General features: G+C 43.5%; 3 protein-coding genes across 15 annotated transcripts in view; all 3 read left to right on the top strand.

Annotated features, from left to right (window-relative positions):
- The window catches only part of CADPS2 (calcium dependent secretion activator 2), a 498,042-nt gene that overhangs the window by 128,044 nt on the left and 347,113 nt on the right, over nucleotides 1-22,885 (top strand). The gene's annotated exons all lie outside the window — the stretch shown is intronic.
- On the top strand, nucleotides 15,419-16,330 carry RNF148 (ring finger protein 148; the record flags this gene model as incomplete). The annotated part of the gene is made up of 1 exon (XM_080664615.1): nucleotides 15,419-16,330. One exon carries the CDS (start codon nucleotides 15,419-15,421, stop codon nucleotides 16,328-16,330), a length of 912 nt encoding a protein of 303 aa, XP_080520741.1.
- RNF133 (ring finger protein 133) lies at nucleotides 21,113-22,252 on the top strand (the record flags this gene model as incomplete). The annotated part of the gene is made up of 1 exon (XM_080664175.1): nucleotides 21,113-22,252. The coding sequence occupies exon 1, from the start codon at nucleotides 21,119-21,121 to the stop codon at nucleotides 22,250-22,252; it is 1,134 nt and encodes a 377-aa protein (XP_080520301.1). The 5' UTR covers nucleotides 21,113-21,118.

Raw genomic sequence — 22,885 nt, 5'->3', positions numbered from 1 at the left:
CAACAAAATAGTCCTTATTTTAAAAATTGTACCAAGTGCCTTGCTTGCGTGGCTCATGGTTGAGCGTTGACCTAGGAGCCAGGAGGTCATGGTTGGATTTCCGGTCTGGGCACATGCCTGGGTTGCGAGCTCTATCCCCAGTGTGGGGCATGCAGGAGGCAACTGATCAATGATTCTCTCGCACCATTGATGTTTCTAACTCTCCCTCTCCCTTCTTCTCTGAAATCAATTAAAAAATTTTTTTAAATGTACAAAGTATTTGATATTTATTTTTAAAAATTTAATTCTCAACTGAGGATATGTTTATTGATTTTAGAGAAAAAGGAAAAGAGAGAGAGGAAGAGGGAGAGAGAGAGAGAGAGAGAGTCATCAATGCATTACCTTCTGTACTCACCCTGAAGGGGGGTCAAACACAACCTCTGTATGTGTGCTGACTGGCAATCAAACCTGCAACCTTTTTAGTGTACTAGATGACACTCCAACAAATATATTTTTATTTAAATATATTCTTATTGATTTCAGAGAGAAGGGAGAGGGATAGAGAGATAGAAACATCAATGATTAAAGAATCATTGATCGGCTGTTTCCTGCACACACCCAACTGGGGATGGAGCCCACAACCCGGGCATATGCCCTGACCAGGAATCGAACCAGTGACCTCTGGTGCAGAGGAAACATTCAACCAACTGAGCCACATTGGCTGAGCTGTTTTTATTTTTAAATGTACATATAGTACATGGAGTTTTGTTCTTGTTGTTTGATTTCAAGATTTATTATGTTATAGTAATTAGGAAATGTAGTATTAGCTTCAAGACAGAAATATAGATCAATAGGACAAAGCAGAAAGTCCAAAAATAGATCCATGCATATATAGTCAATTAACTTTTTAAAAAATACATTGTTTATTGTTGACAGTATTATAGATATCTCCTATTACCCCCCCCCCCACATTCCCTCTCCACCCAGGCCCCACCCCACTATGGGCCTTCACCATGCTATTGTCTGTATCCATGGCCTATGCATATCCTATGAAATAAAGAGGTAATATGCAAATTGACAATCATGCCCTCACAAGATGGCTGTCTATGATCAGGCTGGCAGGGGGGGCAGTAAGAGGTGACCAGGCTGGCAGAGGGGGACAGTTGGGGGCAACCAGGCCGGTGGGGGGGGCATTTGGGGGCTATCAAACCGGCAGGGGGTGGGGGGGGCCATTAGGGGCAACCAGGCAGGCAGGCAGGTGAGCAGTTAGGAGCCAGTGGTCCAGGATTGTGAGAGGGATGTCCGGCAGTCGGACATCTCCCGAGGGGTCCCGGATTGGAGAGGGTGCAGGGTGGGCTGAGGGACTCCCTCCCCCCCCCCCCCCGCCATGCATGAATTTCATGCACTGGGCCTCTAGTATGCATATAAATTCTTTGGTTAATCTCTTCCTGTCACCCACATCTCACTCCCTCTGATATCTGTCAGTCTGCTCTATGCATCCATGCCTCTGGACCAATTTGGTTCATCAGTTTATTTTTTTCATTAGATTCCACATATAAATGAGATCACGTGATATTTGTCTTTCTCTGACTGGGTTATTTCACTTAGCATGATGGTCTCCAGGTCCATCCATACTGTCTCAAAGAGTAAGAGATCCTTCTCTTCTATGAATGCATAGTATTCCATTGTGTAAATGTACCATGGCTCTTTTATCTACTTATCTGCTGATGGGCACTTGGATGTTTTACAGGTCTTAGCTGTTGTAAATAACACTGCTATGAACATAGGGGTGCATACATTCTTTCTGATTGGTGTTTCAGGATTCTCAGACTGTATTTCTAAAAGTGGGACCACTGGGTCAAATGGCAGTTCTATTTTTAATTTTTTGAGGAAACTCCATGTAGTTTTACATAGTGGCTGCACCAGTCTGTATTTGCACGAGCAGTGTACTAGGATTCCCTTTTCTGTACATCCTTACCAGCATTTGTTCTTTGTTGATTTATTGATGATAGCCATTCTGGCAGGTTTTTAATTTGCAACTCTCTGATGACTAGTGACGTTGACCATTTTTTCATATGTCTATTGGCCATCTGTATGTCCGCTTTGGAGAAATGTCTATTCAGGTCCTTTGCCCATGGGTATTTCGTGTTGTATGAGTTCTGTCTATATTTTGAAAATTAACCCCTTACCATATGAATCACTAGTGAATATGTTCTCCCATACCTTGGTTTTACCATTTTTGGTGATGGTTTCTTTTGCTCTTCAGAAGCTTTTTATTTGGATATAGTCCCATTTGTTAATTTTTTTTCCTTTGCCCTAGGAGATGTATCAGTGAGAATTCTGCTATATGAGATGTTTGAGATTTTGCTGCCTATGGTTTCTTGTAGAATTTTTATGGTTTCACACCTTACATTTAAGTCTTTTATCCATTTTGAGTTTAGTCTTGTGTATGGTGTAAGTTGGAGACTAGTTTCGCTTCTTTGTGCACATATCTATCTATTTTGCCAACACCATTTATTGAAGAAACTGTCTTTACACCATTGTATGCTCTTGCCTCCTTTGTCACAAATTAAGTGACCATAATGGTGTGAGTCAATTTCTGGGGTCTCTGTCTGTTCCTTTTATTTATATGCCTCTTGTGCCATTATCATGCTAGTTTGATTACAGTGGCTTCGTAGTATAGTTTGATATCTGGTATTGTGATCCCTCCAGCTTTGTTCTTCTTTCTCAAGATTGCTGTGGTTGTTCTGGGTCTTTTTTGGTTCCATATAAATTTCTGGAATATTTGTTCTATATCTATGAAATATGCTGATGGTGTTTTTATACGAATTGCATTGAAACTATAGATTGCTTTGGGTAGTATGAGCATTTTAATGATGTTAATTCTTTCAATCGATGAGCACGGTATATGCTTTGACTTGTTTGTATCTTTCTCAGTTTCTTTTTCCAGTGTCCTATAATTTTCTGAGTATAGGCCTTTTACCTCTTTGGTTAAATTTATTCCTAGGTATCTTATTTTTGTTGTTGTTGCAATAGTAATTGGGATTATTTTTTTAAAATTCTCTTTCTGAGATTAGGAAAAGAAAAACAAAACAGAAAAATAAAAATTAAAAATAGTAAACAGAAATTGAAAAAAGGAACAGACTAAAAGGAATGCTAGAAATAAGAGAAACAGAGGAATAGAAGAAAGGGAAAGGAAAACAAAAACAAACCAATTTTGGAGCTCGCTGGATTTTTCTCCCTGTGGTTGAATGTGGTCCCTTGGTGTGTGGGTCCCAGGCCTCCCAGGCAGTTCTGTGCCGCAGGGCAGTGTAAGTCGCTGTCCCTGCTTGACCCTGGGCAACCTGACGGACATCCTGCAGAGACCATCCAGCGGTCAGGCCCTCCGTGGGCCAGAGGCTAGGTCTGCCTGGCGTCTCAGACCTTGATATCCCTGTAAAGAGCTGCTCTCCCTCCCCGCTTGGAACTGGACTCTGCACTGATGTCCAGGTCCTGGTCAGGATGGTAAGCAGACTCACGTTGGGGGTATTGCCCACACCTTGTAGGAGACCCAGGCAGTGCCTGCTTCCTCTCCTTCCAGTGCCTCAGCTCTGCCTGGGTCACTGACACCCCCCTGTTGTCACCCCAAGCAGGAGGGGATATTTAAAAAAATACCCAACCCTGGTTGACCTTCTAATCTTTCAGCATGGCCGGCCCTCCTTGGTAGGAGACTCCTCCCAGGCTTTCACCAGGCCAGATGTGGGAGTTCCCTGCTGCCAGGCCAGCCACATGAGTGCGGATTTTCAGCATAGAATCGTTCCACAGGTGGGGCCTCATCCTTCCTTGAGGTGGGGCGGATCAGCCCCTCTTTTCCAGGACCTTTCTCTGTCCCTCATCCTGCTCTCCACTAAAAGTTCTTTCGGAGAATCATTGGACCCTCAGGTTCACTGCTGGGTGAACTGGTCAGTCCCCTCTGCCCGTCCAGAGTTCCGCTGTGTGGCGCCTCCTGCAGACACAGATGGGGGTGAAATTTCCAGGCTGGTGTTGTAACCAAGCACTCACTGGGATAGTGGGTCTGAGTCTCCCCACTGGACCGAATCACCACTGATTCCCATTGTCTGATGCCATGTGGGCTCCCCTTTCCTTCTCTGTTTCTGTGGATTGGAAATTCTGCATGGGGTGGAGACCCCACGTTCCCAGGGGGTAAGGGGTGGGCTGCCACACCTTCCCTCCAGCGGGGAGATGCTGCGCAGCTGCGGTTACTGGCCCACCCGCTTGCATCTTCTCCTGTCCCCTCTCAGCGCTCCCTGTTCTCACAGTATTTAATAGCAGCGATTTTTTAGCTGTTTTTTCGGGTAGAATGTTCTTCAGTTTAGCTGCAAGTCTGGACCGGTGCTGGGAGCAAGTGGACAGAACTTCCCTAGACTGCAGCCATCTTGCCTCTTTTTCAGTACAGGCTGTTTTTGCTGTAAAATAGAAGTTAAAAGCTTTGAATGCTATAGTTCACAGTAGAAAGGGCATAATTTGGACTGGATTAACCAGAGAAGGTTGTTGGGGGTTATAGGATCTGACTGCATCTTGGGCTGGAAAGAGAAGGCCTTCTGAGTTGATGAGAAAGTTGGTTGCATTTAGAACTTTTTGTTTTAAGTTTATTGCTGGGATGCTGTTAGGATGTGTTAGGTATCATTTTTTTCTTGATAATGACTATTTGGCTTATGATTTGAGATATGACTATCCATTTCTTTAGATAGATGTACACTGAGCAGCCAGATTATTATGATCTCTGAACGCATAATAATCTGGCCACACACATACACACACGCACACATGCATATTAGAGGCCCGGTGCATGAATTCGTGCATGGGTGGGGTCTGGCCAGCCTGGCCAGGGGGAGGGGACATGAGTGGTTGGCCGGCCTGCCTGCTGGTCGAACTCCTGGTCGAGGGGACAATTTGCATATTAGCCTTTTATTATATTGGATATACTCTGAGTGGTCAGATTATTATGTGTTCAGAGATCATAATAATCTGGCCACTCAGTGTATATCTAGATACAAATATCTTGACATATAAAACATAATTAAAGGAAGATTTTTTTTTTTTATTTCAGCAGTCTGCTTGCTTATATAATAGTTGTTACTTTATGGCTGTATATCATTCCATATTTATTCCATTATTCCATATTTATAACATTTTTCAGATACAGAGATGTGGATAGAATTTATTCTTGACTTTTAGACAGAAAATGTAAGACAGATGGCCTCTGATTCTGTGATATTAAATAAGCCCTTTTCTGGACAACTGTTGTCAAAGTAATTCTTAGCTGAGGGAAGAGTTGTCAAATCATTGCCTGCTCTATTGTTTTTTCAAATGGGTGGCTGTGTAAAGCAGAGGTTGCCAAAGCTGCTGCTATGTCTTGATATTTTGAAGAATAAGTGCTTGAAAAGCCAACCATTTGTCAGGGACCCTGAGCAAGTTTTATTGTGCTAGTATGGGGGTAAGAAAGAGGAAACAAAAATTTACAAAAATGAGTAAGATGACACTGCTTCTCACAAGACATTCTAAATCAAGTGAAAGTATAGATATAGAAGTATCTCACTATATGAACTATGGTAGAATTAAATGACTGTCAAATTGTTACAAAAAGGATGTGTTATAGTACCAGGTTATTGTGCCTGGGAAAATTGCAGAAGGGAGATTGAAGGACAAGAATTTTATTTGGTGGAAAATAGAAAAAAAAAAAAAGATGCTTTATAGAATTGAGAAGTGCCTGCCATGCTAGCAGTGTGCTTGGTGATTGATTTACGAATAGATGTGAAACAGATCATCTGATACACATCATGGCCCCAAGAGGCAGCGTTACTTCCCCATCTTACAGATGAGCAAACTGAGGCTCAGTGAAGCTCACCTTACACAGCTAGCTTGTGGCAGAGACTGGGTTTCACAGCAGGTCTGTCACACAGATGGGTGCTTCTGTACAAATTCTGCTAATGTGATGACTTCATATGCATGTTGTTTCTTTGCTATTGCCTCCCAAGAGGGTTTGCACTACCTAATAAATGAGTAAGGGTTTTGTGACCTGTGAACTGGAGAAATATAAGGGATCTAAATGGGAAAATCTCCTTAATTGCCTGTGCCCTGCTACTTGTGACTGCTAAGAACTCTCAGAGTTAACCGTGCTCTGTGGAACTGGTCTTAAGAAGGCAAAGGAATACAAACCTTCAGTGATGCATTGTGGCGTAGGAAAGTCTAGAATCTACTTCAGAGTTCTAGGACTACTTGAAATAGCCGAGTCCCAAAAGCAGCCTCCATACTTGGCCTTCATAGTTGGCTCTGATGAACTACAGGAGCAGATAGTCTGTTAAGAGAACAGGACAAGTTCTGGTGGTTATTCAAAAGATATATCTAGTCTAAATGGTTGGGTTAGTATTAAGATGTGTTTTGTCCTAGGATCTAGGTAACAATGCCACCAAATACCACCCTTCATCTTGTGTTTACCTAAGGATGTTCAGCTCCTCCTCTTATCCCTCCCAATGTAGAGGCTGTGGTGTGAGATTTCCCCCATTGCTTCCCAGGCTAGTAGTGGGTTTCTACTCTGTTGATTACCATTTCAGCTTCTAACTCAGATTGAATGAGAAGGAAAAGTTGTTTAGTGTTAGTTATATAGACCGTGGCTTGAATTTAGAATGCAGAAGAGACTATAATTTAAGTAGTTTGATTTTTACCCATAAAAATTTTAAAAGATTTGGTCATATTCAAAGTGCTCATTTATTTTTATATTTAGGTATGGACATAATAAATCTATTTTCATGAGTATTAAATCTATAAAAGAATTCAGGGTTGAACTTTTTATGCATAGTCTTAACTACTCTATATTCTAACAGACATAATCACCCTCATAAAGATAAAACTAAATAGATACATTATTGCATGAGGAATAGTATAAGTTAGAATGCAGAGGATAATGACATTTTCAATTTAATTCAACCTTCATTGAGAACCTATGGTGTGCTAGATACTGTGCTGGAAACTAAGTATTGAAAAAAATGAGAATTAATAAGATTTAATTTCAGTCCTCAAAAGATTAATAGAATAGATAATATTGTCCAGAGAACTGTATCAGTTGCTGCATAATGAACTACTCCGCACCTTAGTATATACCAGGGCAATTTTTCTTATACTTTCTAATAAAGAGGTAATATGCTAATTGACCATCACTCCATCACAAAGATGGCTGCACCCACAGCTGAGGCCAAGTTCCCATAAGGAGCCTTAATGAGCAATCAGCAGGGACCTCAGGCTATGCCCTCCCCCACCTCCGTGGGGCTTGACAGGGGACCTCAGGCTGTGTCCCCCACCCAGCAGGGCTTAACAGGGTATCTCGGGCCACCTGGCAGGGCTTGAGAGGGAACTTCAAGGTGGGCTTCCCATCCTGGTGCTGGGTTAGGGGACCTCAGGCTGCTCACCCCACCCCAGCGTCAGGCCCGGGGACCTCAGGCTGCAGCCCCCACCAGGTGGGGCTTGACAGGGGATTTCAGGCTGTGCCCCCCACCCCGGCACCAGGCCAGGGGACCTCAGACCGCACCCCCCACCCGGCGGGGCTTGATGGGGACCTCAGGCCTTGCCCCCCGCCCCAGCACCGGGCCAGGGGACCTGAGGCTGTGCCCTCCTGCCTTGCGGGGCTTGACAGGGGACCTCAGGCCGTGCTCCCCACCCAGCGGGGCTTGACAGGAGACCTCAAGGTGCACCCCCAGTGCTGGGTTGGGGGAACTCAGGCCGCACCCCCCTCCCAGCGGGGCTTGACGGCGGACCTGAGGCTGCACTCCCCTGCTGGTGGGGCTTGACAGGGGACCTGAGGCTATGCCCCCTTCTCGGTGCCGGGCTGGGAGACCTGAGGCTGCGACCCCACGCCTGGCGGGGCTTGACGCGGGACCTCAGGCTGTGTCCCCCGTCCTGGTGCCAGGCCAGGGGACCTGAGGCTACTTCCCCTGCCCAGCGGGGCTTGACAAGGGTGGGACTGGCTGGGTCTGAATCTAGCCCAATGGCCAGGGCGGCAGGGGGGAGGGGGGAGCGGCCGGGTCTGGGTCTCATGCGATTTCGAGGCGCATGTGGGTGGGCGGGGACTTGACTCGGTCCCGTGGTGCGCCCCAGACTGACAGGAGGAAGGTTTTCATATACATTTTACTAATTTTCTTTCATCTCTGACACTTCTATTATAGAGAAAGGGCAAATAGCAATATTAAATTATTTCCTCTAATTAATCCCTTTAATGTGCACGAATTTCGTGCACCGGGCCACTAGTAAACTATAAAAGAAGACTCAGCATCTGTTATTGCTCAGCCGTCCCTAGATGGGCGAGATGATTCTTCAGGTCTTGGCTAGACTCAGTCACGTGTCTATGACCAACTCAGGATCATGTAAACATCTCTGTTCATCCCAAGCTCTTGCATGTTTGCCCATCTGTAGATGGATCTAGGGGGACCTCAGCTAGGCCACAGGGCTCTCCTCCTAATAGTTTCTCCTCCTCTCTCAGGCTGGCATTCCTTCCTCGGGTGCGGGGGGAGGGTAGGAGGAGTGCAGGGCTCCTCAGGCTTAGGCTTAGAAATGGCACATCAGCACTTGTGCTCAGTCTGTTCACCCACGTAAGTCAGCAGGCCACAGATTGAAGAGGCGTAGAGATAAATCCCACCTTCTCATGGAAGGACCTGCTAAGTCACATTGCAAGGAGTGTGTCAGTCCAGGCAGGGAAGAAATTGAGGCCGATTAACCATCAGTGTACCTCTCGTAGGGTAGTTTATAGGCAGTTTTGCAGAAGGGACAAAGCCTATTGTAGGTCTTGCATATAGTGATTGTGGCCGTAGCATAGAGAGGCTCAAACTTCTGCCCTAGGAAGTCGGGTGATGTCCTTAGGATAGAGGAGCCATATAGGTTTCAAGCCAGCAGGAATGCCTGTGTAAATTTCATTACTTTTTTTCAGCAAAGATCTAAATATGCTAAAATGGGATGTGGTAAATTTTAAAATTAATACATAAGCTTCTGAATCACCTTGACAGTCATACACTATAATAGGTCAGGGACAGATGCATGAAAATCACAGGCCCGGGGACCTCAGGTTTTTCTATAGGTTGTTCTGGGAACAGAATGAATTCAAGGTGAGAAAAACAGTGATGGGGGATTTGATGCTATTGCAAAATTCTAGGCTGTGGGGATGATTATGAAGGCCAAACTAAAGCTGTCAGGAGCATATTCATTCAAATGTGGTAAACCTGTGCTTGGGAATCACTCACTCACACAAACACTTCGGAGCCCGGCACTGTGTTAGGTGTTTGAGAAACGTCGGTGAGTATTTCGTACGTCGCAAAGGCTTCTTGGGGCTTGGGAGCTCTTGCACAACGTGCACTTTACTCATGAATCCCACTGGTAGGCCTGAGATAAGTAGAGAGGAATAGCAATTCTGTGTTACATAGTGAAGAAATCATGGCTAGTGGTCTGGTGATGTAAAATATGGCTGTTTTAGCTGTTTATTTTCTCTAATATACTTAATTACCGAAGTTTTAATGTATTAAAAGCTGTTATATTGGTTAATAGAAAGAATAATGAAAGAGGAGCCTGAGTAAATTTTGTGATCTTCATGTATCTGTCCCTGACCTATTATAGTGTGTGACTGTCAAGGTGATTCAGAAGCTTATGTATTAATTTTAAAATTTACCATATCCCATTTTAGCATATTTAGATCTTTGCTGAATTCAAAAATAGTGTGAGAAAGAAGTATCTGAAAAATATGTTTTTTTTTTTAATCCTCACCCAAGGATATGTTTTTATTGATTTTTAGAGAGAGAGAGAGAGAGAGAGAGAGAGAGAGAGAGAGAGAGAGAGAAACAGAGAAAGAGAGATCAGTTGCTTCACACACATGCCCCGACCAGTAATGAACCCACATCCTAGGTATGTGCCCTGACCAGGAATCAAACACACAACCTTTGGGAGTACAGGATGACACTCCAGCTAACTGAGCCACCTGGCCAGGGCTAAAAAAGGAATTTTATTGCATATGTTAGAATATGTAGGAATAGTGATTCATTTGCAAACAAATATACAAATTTTAAATTTAGTTTTACCTTTAAAAATCTTTAAAAATAAATATACTGCTTTCAGAAAATATTTGCTGTTCTCAGTAAACAACTTAGAGCAAGTATTCTGTTCCTGCTAAACCCCATTAGGACACATTTAATTACTCAGAAGAAACCTATACAGCAGTTGTTTTCGAGCTTAAATGCTAACCCAGTGTGTTTTGTGGCTTCTTTGAGATCTAATGGCATAGCCCTGGATATTGTGACTTGTGGAGTAATTTACTGAAGCCTCTTCGGTATTCCCTGCATCTTAGAGATGCTGTCTGGGCAGTGCTATGTGAATGTATTTGACTATTTTCTTAGAAGAATAGCGATTTCTGGAAGTTTGAACATTCTTAACAGAGGTTGACAAACAGCAGAGGGCTACAGATAAGCTGATGTTTCTACCCGAGCTTAATGAAAATTTTAACCTTTTTGAAATTGTAATTGGGAATTGGAGGTTAGGATACATGCATACACCTAGTTTGTATGTAACTCTTTTCTCCTGTCTAGATGATGACCTTCTTAAGAATAGGGCCATATCGTGTCCCTTATAATATAGGTTTTGGCTCATATCAGTGTGTCCCGTGATTGTTGTGGTTTATGGTTATTAGTTTTTAAAATATATTTTTATTAATTTCAGCAAGGAAGGGAGAGGGAGAGAAAGATAGAAACATCAGTGATGAGAGAGATACTAGTAATCATTGATTGGCTGCCTCCTGCACATCCCCTACTGAGGATCGAGCCTGCAACCCATGCATGTGTCCTTGACCGGAATCAAACCTGGGACCCTTCAGTTCACAGGCCAATACTCTAGCCACTGAGACAAATCAGCTAGGGTTGTGGTTTATGATTATTTAAGTGTCATTTCTTTGGATAAACTTAAGGAATTTAGAGCCTGTGGCTGCCATTCCCCCCGCCCCCCCTCCCCCCTCCCCCCCACACACACACACTTGGTGGAGAGTGCCTCTCGCCATGTGCTCAGTTGGGGAAGGGTTCTCCACACAGGATAAATCTTGATGAACTGAGCCAAGCAAGAGGAGTCTGATTTCCAGGCTTTATTAGTCATGCCTTTGTGAAGCACTGCTGGAGAGTCATTGAAGGTAGCTTTCTGGGAGGGGTGGGGGGGGGGAATTCTCTTACTCTTAGATACGGGAGAAGAAGTCTCTCGGTGCTTCTGGGTGTGGTCTGCCATGCTGCCTTTGGAGACCTGGAACAACAGTGGCCACATCGGGGCATCATGAAGTGAGCCTATATAAGAAGAAGGTCAACATACACCTTTCCCTGCTACCCAAAGCAGAATGTTCCTATGACACCTTTTATAAGCCCAAATGGTATAAAATGAAGAAGCAATTACCATTGATTTATATGGGAAAATTTTTAGCATTCCCAGACCCAAAAATAACCTACCAAATCATAGCAGATACACTTAATTACTTCCTGTTTTGGGCTCTTTTAAGTTTTTCTGATACCTTAGGACACATGTTGCTAATGGGTGCACAAACTAATTCAACATAAAGCACAGATGCTCACAGACACAATACAAAGCTATGGTGGGATGATGCTGAGAGGCTGAGTATGTTCCCAGGGAAGGAGCCTGGTGGTGAGCACTGCCTCTATGATGACTGGCTGCAAAACAAATGCTGAATGCTATTTTCACTTAAAAAATTTATTGATTTTTGAGGGTCGGGGGGAGGAGAGAGAGATCTCAGTTAACACTTAACTTATGCATTCATTGGTTGATTCTTATATGTGCCCTGACTGGGATTGAACCCTCAACGTTGGCATATTGGGATGATGCTCTAACCAATTGAGATACCGGGCCTGGCCTCACTTTTCACCTTTTTTCTTTTGTTAATCCTCACCCAAGGATATTTTTCCCATTGATTTTTTAAAAGAATGGAAGAGAGAGAGAGAGAGAGAGAGAGAGAGAGAGAGAGAGAGAAATAGAGAAAAATTGATGTGAGACACATCGGTTGGTTGCCTCCTGCATATGCCCCAACCATGTGAAGATCGAACTTGCAATCCAGGTATGTGCCCTTGACTGGGAATCAAACCTGCAGCCATTTGGTGCACTGGCTGACACCCTAACCACTGAACCACATGTGGTAGGGCTCACCTTCTTTCATAAAGTTGAAAACTCTTTGGATTTCCTTTGGTTAGTGAAAACAGCTACTCACTAATGTAGGTCTTTCATAAAGGTGAAGTGGCATAACCTGAACTTTCGAAAAGTAGGGCATACCTGTAAAGAGGCCAAATGGCCAGATGGAAGGAGCAGGGACTGTTGAACCACTGGATCAGTCAACCCCAGTGGTCTATGTCAGTCCTCTTTAGCCTACCTGCAAAGTTCAGCAGAAAGAAAGCCTATTTAACACTTGGCTGGTAAAAAGGAAGGTGTTCTGTGTATTAGGTAAGTGCTGCTAAAGAACAGATTCGAGTAGTAGCTGTTAGCCTGCACCCGCCTTTCTTTCCCACTCAAACACTCTGGCCCCAGGATAGAAGACTGAGATCTGGTGCAATAAAATGAATGCATTCTATTCAATCTTCATGATCTAGTAGGTGGTATGGGCAGGTCTGGACTGTTTCTGAGGTCTTGACCATTTCTATTCCAAGGAAAACAGGAAATGGGGGTGGTTTGAGGGCATTGTCCCCGGTGGATGCATTGTCACTTACAAAAGCTTACTCCATGATGAGAGCTCAGATGTGATTGTCCACCAGGGATAAGTGAGTTCTGGGATGGATCCTCCCCCCATGGCTGTCCCACTGCAGAATAGTTTCTTAGTCTTATTATTGGCACTGTGGGCCAGATAATTATTTATTGCACAGGCTGTCATGTGCATCTTAGTATGTTTAGCAGCATTCCTGACCTCTACACACCAGATGCCAGTAGTTCTCCCCGTTGTGACAAACCAAAAATGTCTCCAGAAATAGCCAAATACCCCTTGGGAGGCAAAATCACACTGCTCCCCACCCCCACCTTGTGAACCGGTGTGGTAGAGATAAGGGATTGCTTCTTATATTTAATATATGATGATGTAAACTGTCTTCTGAGTGAGACTTCATTTTGTAGATGTTCATAGAAAAAGCCAGGAATTCACACTTCGTTTGAACCTGGGAACAGTCTACATGGAAGGACAATGCAGATGTGAGCAGAATAATGTCTCAGTACAACTGTATGAATGGGGCAAGTTGATTGGTTCCAATTTTATTTTTAAAAGCAAGTATTAACTAAAATATTATGGGTTGGTAAGTACAATAAATGTTTTTTTTACAAAATGACTAAATTCTCACCTTGGTCAGTGTGGCTCAGTGGTTGGAGTGTCGGCCCATACAGGGAAGGGTTCGTGTTCGATTCCCAGTCAAGGGAACATACCTGGGTTGCAGGATCAACCCCCTCCCCAGTTGGGACATGTGTGGAGGCAACCAGTCCATGTGTCTGTCTCATATCAATGTTTCTCTCCCTCCCTTCCTCCCTCTCTCCTTTCCTCCCTCCCTCCTTCTCTTCCACTCTATCTAGAATCAATGGAAAATATCCTTGGGTAAGAATTAACAAAACAAAAAGACTGAATTCTTTCCACATGCCTCTGATTGAAATGTTGGTGTCCATTTGCACACTGGGAAACGGGATCTTTCTTTTTCTTCCCCTTTTTGTATCCCCAGGGTTTTATATGCAGGCCTCGTGCATTGGAAATGCCCTATGTAGTAAATAACAAATGTTTGAATGCTTGTTGCCAATATATTGACTCCCTGAAACAGACTTCCGTGAAATTTTAAAATAAAATCAAACAAGCATTAAGACATCTTTAAAGTAGCAAAGATACTGTAGTTTGCAACGTTAAAGTAAGGTAGTGAATTGTGACAGTTGTGGTCATCCTTCCTCTGTGGTAACCACTCTTCCAGTTACCACGTCTGTTAACTCAACCTTCAAAGTAAAGCTGTCTCTATATCTTTACTGATATTTCAGGAGTTCCAGCCACTAGCTTCTTCTGTCTAAGCTCATCGCACCAGTCCATTCTCCTCCTCCAATCCATTTTCCTCACAAGGCAGTCAAAGCACACTTCTTTAAAAGTGAACACTGTGAGACACTTAAGTGTCATTTCCCCAGCTTAGAACCCTTCAGTGCTTCTCTTGTCCTTGGGACATAATCCAAAATCCTTACTCTAACGTTCATGACCCTGAACACGGACTGCCCTTTGCCTCTCCTCCCTCACCACCCTTAGCGCTCTCCTTTCTCACTTTGCCAAACTTCTGTTTCTTCAGATCCTTTCTCTTGCCATCTTCCTATCTTAGGGTCCTGAAACTGCGGTTGCTCCTGCCTGACATCTTAACTCCTCTTTGCTTGGGCAATTCTGATTTAGCTTTCAAGTCTTAGACTAAGGATCACTTTCTTAGAGAGCAGTGCCCTGGACTTCTTTAAACAGAGTTCACTTCCTGTTACATCTATTCTTCCTCTTGATATTCTGTTTTCTTTTCAGAGCCCCTCTCACGACTTGCACATAAGCATTTCTCTGTGCATTTGTGTAAAATCTGCCCTCACTGGATAACGTGCTCTACAAAGTAGGCGTATGTCTGTTTTCTTCTTTGATGTAGGATCCATCTTAGTATTTGTCTAGCACATAGTACAATTGCAGTAGCTATTTTTGTGAATAAAGCTGAATTATCCTTGCAAGATGACAATATATTGGGCTAACAATATAAATTTATATTACACTGTCCCCATGTTGAGTCTTTAGGCCTGGGCAAGCATTTGCTATTGGAAGGCACTAGGAATGATTTGTTCTTGCTTCCCATAGAATGACATTTTAGGTAGCATACCATACATGAAAACTAGTGACTGGCAAGGTATGTGATTGCTGCTCCCCCTGACAGATAGTAAAACAATGAGTATGAACGTGGTTAGGCAGCTTCTCAACCTATCCAGAACGAGGAAAGAAACCCAAGACTATAAACATAATATTCTTATCTGTTTATTTATTGCTTTAGAGTTTATTCAGATTGTTAAAAACCATGAGTCATTGCTTAGTTGCTTTTTGGCCAATAGGATTTCAGTATGCAGTGCACTAATATAAACTCTTGGATTGGCTTAACTACCTCTGATGTCACAATTTACCCATTAGGAAGTCATAATTTTCTTGAAATCACATTGTACTAACAACTCTTGTTTCATTGTAAGAAAGGTTATCTACACAAAATAAAAATACTGGAAGGAGCAAGATACCTTTGATCCATGCAGACCTTTTCCATTAATGTGCTTTAATTATCACCTGTGAACAATTGAAGCTAGCTTTTTTTGACTTTCTTTTATACTTGACGTTTTGTTGTTCATGTTTGTCAGTTAATAGGTAAATGGAGGAATGAGCCTACTTAGAATTACTCCTTCAACTCATTGTTCTGTTTCATCTCGACTCCTGAGGCTCAGCATCTTCTTACTGCTTAGCCTTCCTGACTCCAAAGGAAAAGCCATTTGGACAGCCCACCTGAATATAACATTTCAGGTGGGAAACCGCATTATATCCGAACTAGGAGAGAGTGGAGTGTTCGGGAACCATTCTCCCCTGGAAAGGGTGTCTGGTGCGGTGGTACTTCCTGAAGGATGGAATCAGAATGCTTGTAATTCTATGACCAACTTCAGCAGGCCGCAGCAGGAAGACTCTTGGTTGGCCCTCATTGAACGGGGAGGCTGTACTTTTACACATAAAATCAACGTGGCAGCAGAGAAGGGAGCCAATGGTGTGATCATCTATAACTATCCAGGTACAGGCAACAAAGTATTTCCCATGTCTCACCAGGGAACGGGGAATACAGTCGCAGTGATGATAGGCAACTTGAAAGGCATGGAACTTCTGCACTTGATTCAGAAAGGAGTCTATGTGACGATCGTCATCGAAGTGGGGAGAATGCACATGCCATGGCTGAGCTATTACGTCATGTCTTTATTCACCTTCCTGGCTCCCACAGTCGCCTACCTTTTCTTGTACTGCGCCTGGAGACCTAGAGCACCCAATTCTTCCACCAGGAGGCGAAGACAGATAAAGGCCAATGTGAAGAAAGCAATTGCTCAGCTTCAACTGCGAGTGCTCAAAGAAGGGGATAAGGAACTAGATCCCAATGAACACAGTTGTGTTGTTTGCTTTGACACATACAAACCCCAAGATGCAGTACGTATTTTAACTTGCAAACATTTTTTCCATAAGGCGTGCATTGACCCCTGGCTTTTAGCCCGGAGGACGTGCCCCATGTGCAAGTGTGACATTCTGAAAACTTAAGAAACCCAGAGAATTTTCTGAAGCTGTAACCAAGTCTTTTCAAAGATTAAATAAAACTAGATGAGTTCTTTTAGCACCTTATGTAGAGAGAAAATTCAACTCCAGCTTCTCTACCCAAGTACCAAATAGGGTGAAATTTGTGTGTTTTTAAAATAAAACTCCATATCATGCTCACCTATTTGAACTTGTTGTTTTTCTAATAAGTTTTAGTCATTATACATTTGTGCTCTTATTTGCATAAGGACATTAGCGTATGTTAAAAGCAAATTAGTTTTTACCTTCCAATTACAATGTCACATTGATGTCACAGAGAGTTAGTCATAATATTTTAAAGGTTTTTATGTTAGTTTTTATACTTTGTTACCATATTTTCTTTAACATTTGATATCTAATAAGATCTCTGCTCAATAAACTTTATTATAGGATTAGACCTTGATTTAATGTCCATTAATTAATTTTATTAATAACCAAGGAATTTGGTTTCCAAAGTTACTAACTGGGTAGGTAGTATCCTATATAATAAAAGCATAGTATACAAATTGTCCCCTCCACCAGGAGTTGTCCAGGAGTTCGACCAGGGAGTGGGGCTGGCCAGGGGAAGGGAGGAAGGCCCTGGCTGACAGCCGGCAGCCCCTAGGGACCCTACCAGTGCACGAATTTCATGCACTGGGACTCTAATGTTTTTGTTTTAGACTAGAGGCCCAGTGCACGAAATTTGTGCACGGGTATGGTCCCTAGGCCTGGCTGGTGATCAGGGCCAATTGGGGCCTTCCGGCTGCTAGCCAGGGCCTCCCTACCCTGGCAGTGGGCTGCCGGCCGGGGCCTTCCTTCATTCCGCACTGCCCCTGGTGGTCAGCGCACGTCATAGCAAGCGATAAAACTCCTGGTCGCCCGGTCGAACTCCCAAGGGGACACTTTGCATATTAGGCTTTTATATATATAGACTAGAGGCCCAGTGCACAAAATTAGTGCACAGGGGGTTGTGTCCCTCAGCCCAGCCTGTATCCTCTCCAATTTGGGACCCCTCAAGGGATGTCTGACTGCCCGTTTAGGCCCGATCCCACCGGGCAGTCGGACATCCCTCTTACAATCCAGGACTGCTGGCTCCCAACCGCTTGCCTCCCTGCCTGCCTGATTGCCCCTAACTGCTTCTGCCTGCCAGTCTGATCACCCCCTAACCCAGGGGTGGGCAAACTTTTTGACTCGAGGGCCACAATGGGTTCTTAAACTGGACCGGAGGGCTGGAACAAAAGCATGGATGGAGTGTTTGTGTGAACTAATATAAATTCAAAGTAAAGGAGCGGAGGGGAGAGCAAGAGAACCCTCCGCTCTTTTGGCTCCGCGGGCCGGATAGAACAGCCGAACGGGCCGGATCCGGCCCGCGGGCCGTAGTTTGCCCACAGCTGCCCTAACCACTCCCCTGCCAGCCTGATCAATGCCTAACTGCTCCCCTGCTGGCCTGATTGCCCCCAACTGCCCTACCCTGCCAGCCCAGTCGCCCCCAACTGCCCTCCCCTGCAGGCCTGGTCGCCCCCAACTGCCCTCCCCTGCAGGCCTGGTCCCCCCCAGCTGTCCTCCCCTGCAGGCCTGCCCCCCGAACTGCCCTCCCCTGAAGGCCTGGTTCCCCCCCAACTGCCCTCCCCTGCTGGCCTGATCACCCAAACTGCCCTTTCCTGCAGGCTTGAGTCCCCCCCAACTGCCCTCCCCTGAAGGCCTGGGTCCCCCCCAACTGCCCTCCCCTGCAGGCCTGGTACCCCCCAATTGCCCTCCCCTGCAGGCCTGGTCCTCCCCAACTGCCCTCCCCTGCAGGCCTGGTCCCTCCCAACTGCCCTCCCCTGCAGGCCTGGTCCTCCCCAACTGCCCTCCCCTGCTGGCCTGATTGCCTACAACTGCCCTCCCCTGCTGGCCATCTTGGGTCAGCCATCTTGTGTCCACATGGGGCGGCCATCTTTGACCATATGGGGGTGGCCATCTTGTGTGTTAGAGTGATGGTCAATTTGCATATTACTCTTTTATTAGATAGGATGATAGCACTTTTATGTAACTAAAACTATTTTAAATTGGTCTCATTTAGGGCAGCATTGCAAAAAATCACCTTTGTTTACCAGAGCACTTTAAATCCTACCATAGTAGGATTCAGCTGTGGTAATCAGATTTCCCTTCTAGAAATAAGCTAATAAATGCTAATTAGCTTATTAGCTTCTCAAAATACTGGTGTCTCTCTTTAATAATGTGGAAAGTACAGAGCTGAAATTTTCAGTTGCCCTTCTGAATTCTATCTTTTGCTTTACTTTGCCTTTTACTCTTTTCAAGTATATGAATAAACCCCTGTGTAATCATGAGAGACTGAAAGATTTGGGTTACATTGTTTTGATGAAAATCTCTATTTATGGACAATATGCTGAACCACTAATGTCCCACTTTGTGAGTCCACACACTTCATACTAACTAACTAGACTGTCTTTTTAAAGAGTGGGTTGTATGGAAGTAAAATCAGATTAATGGCCTTTGGTAAAGGAAATTGACCATTATGAGCTGAGCATTTCATGTCAGTAGTCTCTTATTTTACTTTTTGCTGGGCACATAGGGCCCTTTTCTCCTTCCTCTTTCCTGCCTTAAGTCATCATGCTGTTGCTTCACATTTCATAAGAAGTGCTCGCATCCATTGTCCTAGTGAGACCCAATCAAAAGTGTCTCTTAGCATTCTGTGTATAGAGGTCAGAGGCATTTATGTTCAAGGTCAAAATCCTTCATTGATTTCCGAGCTGGTGAATAAGAACCACTGAAATATACTCCCAAAAAAGTGTGTGGCAGCACTAGTGACTGCCCATGTTTATTAGTTCACAGTCATTCTTTGGCTTGTATGTCATATGGTGGCGTTGACATAAGTGTAGCTAAAATATAGGCAGAGCTGACAGTGTGTATGTGAGGTTTTCCTCTACGGATGTTTGTTGATTTTGGCAAACATTTTATTAAAAACATCTATGGCCTTTAGTAGTCACTGTTATGGTTGATTTTAAGTGGGGACTTTGAAACTCTTCTTTTTAAAATCAGTAGGTACCCTTTTGTTTACAATGAGTTATACTAAACTAAAACTGTTGTAAACTTTCCTACACCCTTCCTTTTCTTCCCTCAAAATATGATTAACAGATGTCAAGGTCTGCAGAGAAAGGAGATTCATGTTTCTGTCTTTCCTGCTGTCATTCCTATATCTGATCAGTGTAAGTGTGAGGAAGTGAGGCTGATGTCATTTAACAGGATACCCTACTTTTAAAAATGAAATCCACACCAAACTTTTGAGTAAGCTTTTATTAAGTCAATTTAGTACAGTGGTTTACATGATAAGTAAAAAATTTGCATTTTAACCAAATGTGAGTTAAAAATGGTATTACAGAATTTATAATTTTTACCATGTATTTGGTGGCAGTGCTAATTTTAAATTATTTTGTTAAAACTTGCCATTTTGTTGAAAATATTTCTTTTGAAGAAAAATTATAGTTATACTAGTGTCCTGGTGCATGGATCTGTGCACATTGAAAGGAAGTTAATAGAAGAAATATTTTGATATTGCTGTTCGCGTCTTGCTAATGAAAAGAAAATAGGATTCTACCGAGTCTCCTATTTACCTACTCCAGGACTTCTGTGAGGATCAAATGAGATGAGGCATAGGAAAACGCTTCACAAACATTTGGTTAAACTGTAAAATGTTTGCTTTAAGCAAGTCGGGTTCTTGGGCTGAAGAAACTCCAAGGATGCTAGTCACTAGGGAGAGGAAGCCAGGCGTTGCTACGTGATGTCATTACCCAGCGCCCACAGCCACCGTTTCCGGGCTGGGCTGGGGTCTGCATTTTGCACCATGGGGTCTTGGCAGCATTGGCTGCGATTTGGTGGGGTGGTGGTGGGGCATGTGTCCCACTTGGGGGAAGCTGAGTGTTGGTTTGTCAGCGCCAGGTCCATGGTACCCTTTATTTTCAAATGGCCAGTACATGTCATGGCAGCTCCTACATTGAGTGTTTGCCCCCCAGTGGTCAGTGCGCATCATAGCTACTGGTTGGACAGACAGACACTTAGCCTTTTATATATATAGACTAGAGGCCCACAGCACGAAATTTGTTCATGGGTAAGGTCCCTGGCAGTTGCTGGCTGCCAGCCTGGGCCTTCCTTCGTTCCGCGCCGCCCCCTAATGGTCAGCACACGTCATAGCAATCGATCGAACTCCAGGTCGAACTCCTGAGGGGATACTTTGCATATTAGGCTTTTATATATATAGATAGCTTTCTTCCATTATGCATATCCTTTCAGATTTTAAAATGCATGTGTTGTATGAATTTTATATTTAATTTTTAGTTTAATTGTGGTATCTGCTAATATTATTTGCCACTGAGGGATGAAATCTAGCTTATAACAACTTAAAAAAATCACCTATAACAACATTGAAACCTTCAAGCCAATACATTTTACAGGATGCTCTAAGCTCTTATCTAATTGGCTGTTGCCTTTTATGTCATAATCACATCACCCAACAAACAGTAAGCAGTATCTAGAGTTACAGCAGTGAAACTAGGATTTTTCCCCCCAATGTAAAGTTTTTCTCTCTCTGCCTCTAATAAAACATCTGCAACTCATACAACATCTTTAAAAATTTCTCACAAAAACATGCTGGAAGACGGTGGAACCTGTTTTCACCCAGAAGGTTTTTTTCATTTTGTTATTTTAAACTGATTGCCAACAGATGTGGGAGCCATCTCTTTTCACTGGATTGGTCCTTTGCTTACTAGGCAGAGAGAGATGAATCTACTCCAGATTGGCACTCAGAGAAACAGCACTGCATCGACCTGGCTTGTGAAATTTACTCTTCTTTGGCTTCTTAGTCAGAGCTGCTGCAAAGCCAGTGCTGTTTGGACCGCTTACATGAACATCTCATTTCATGTTGGGAATCGCATGCTGTCAGAGTTGGGGGAAACTGGAGTATTTGGAAGAAGCTCCACCTTGAAGAGAGTGTCAGGGGTTATTGTGCCACCAGATGGAAAATCGCAATATGCCTGCAATCCCAACACCAGCTTCAGCAGGTCAAAGAACTCAAAGGTGTGGCTCGCACTTATTGAACGGGGAGGTTGTCCCTTCACACAGAAAATTAAGGTGGCCGTTGAGAAGGGAGCCAGTGGAGTGATCATCTACAACTTCCCAGGAACCGGCAACCAGGTTTTCCCCATGTCTCATCAGGCCTTTGAAGACATTGTGGTAGTGATGATTGGCAACTTAAAAGGCATGGAGATTCTGCATTTAATTCGGAAGGGCGTTCATGTTACAGTCATGGTGGAGATGGGGAGAAAACACATCATCTGGATGAATCACTATTTTGTCTCTTTTTTGATCGTCACCACCGCTACGTTTACGTATTTTGTCTTTTATCATATTCGAAGACTTTGGGTAGCAAGGGTTCAGAGCAGGAGATGGCTGCGCCTAGCAACAGATCTCAAGCTAGCATTTGGCCAGCTTCAGCTCCGGGTACTGAAAGAAGGGGACGAGGAAGTCAGTCCCAACGGAGATAGCTGTGTAGTTTGCTTCGAACTCTACAAGCCTAATGACACAATTCGTATTCTGACTTGTAAACATTTTTTCCACAAGAATTGCATCGACCCCTGGATTCTGTCCCATGGGACATGCCCCATGTGCAAATGTGACATTCTTAATGCTTTGGGAATTCAAGTGGACATTGAAGATGGAACACAGTCGCTGCAAGTTCTGATGTCAAATGAATGGCCTGGTATTTTATCACCTCGTGAAGAGGGGACCACTAATGAAATTACTCCTGCAAGGCAGTCAGATAAAGTGACCCACGTGGGAGAGGCGGAGGAGCTCCCCACTGCTCCGAACGACAGCCAACCTAACTCGGCAGAAGTCGTTCATCCTTCGCCTTGATAGCATGACCTTTGAGGAAGCGGATTAAACCTGTTTGTCAAACCAGGTTCTAATACTGACAAGCAGTTTGCTTGAAGTGTGGTTTTGTGTCCTTTTTTTGTTACTTTGGTAATTTTCTACATTCTTTGTCAAGCCTTAAAGACAGAAAAAGAAAAAAAGGTCTAGCAGGATTTAAAAAAAAAATCTTTGCTAAATGTAACTTTTTGTCAATGTATGTTGCTCTTGTGAGTATAGATATTTCTTTGTATGACACATGCATGTTAAAAGCAAGGACAAACTTTTGTCCCTAGATGTTTTTTGTGTTATATACATTGACTTTATTTTAGTAAGAAAATTGTTAATATATTTGCATGTTCCTTATAATCCCAAAGCTATAAATTAAGCTTGAAAAACAAATTATCTTTGCTGTGCTAGGAAGAGTAAAATGTATCTTTTGATAGTTATAGTACAATATAATTTGACCTCCATTGTGCTATGTGTTTTTATTCTTGTCATAAAAATTTGCTTTATAGAATTTTATTCTTACTCTTGGCAAACAATTCTGTTCAAGCAATTAGTACATTTTATGTGATCTGCAATCTTAAAAGTAAAATAGTAGCACTCTTTAAGTGACCAGCAAATATTTCAGTGCCC

This window comes from Plecotus auritus (assembly GCF_963455305.1).
Source record: "Plecotus auritus genome assembly, chromosome: 4".
NCBI classification, from domain to species: Eukaryota; Metazoa; Chordata; class Mammalia; order Chiroptera; family Vespertilionidae; genus Plecotus; species Plecotus auritus.
Note: the sequence above shows the minus strand (reverse complement) of the source record. Positions and strands in the feature narration are given on the sequence as shown.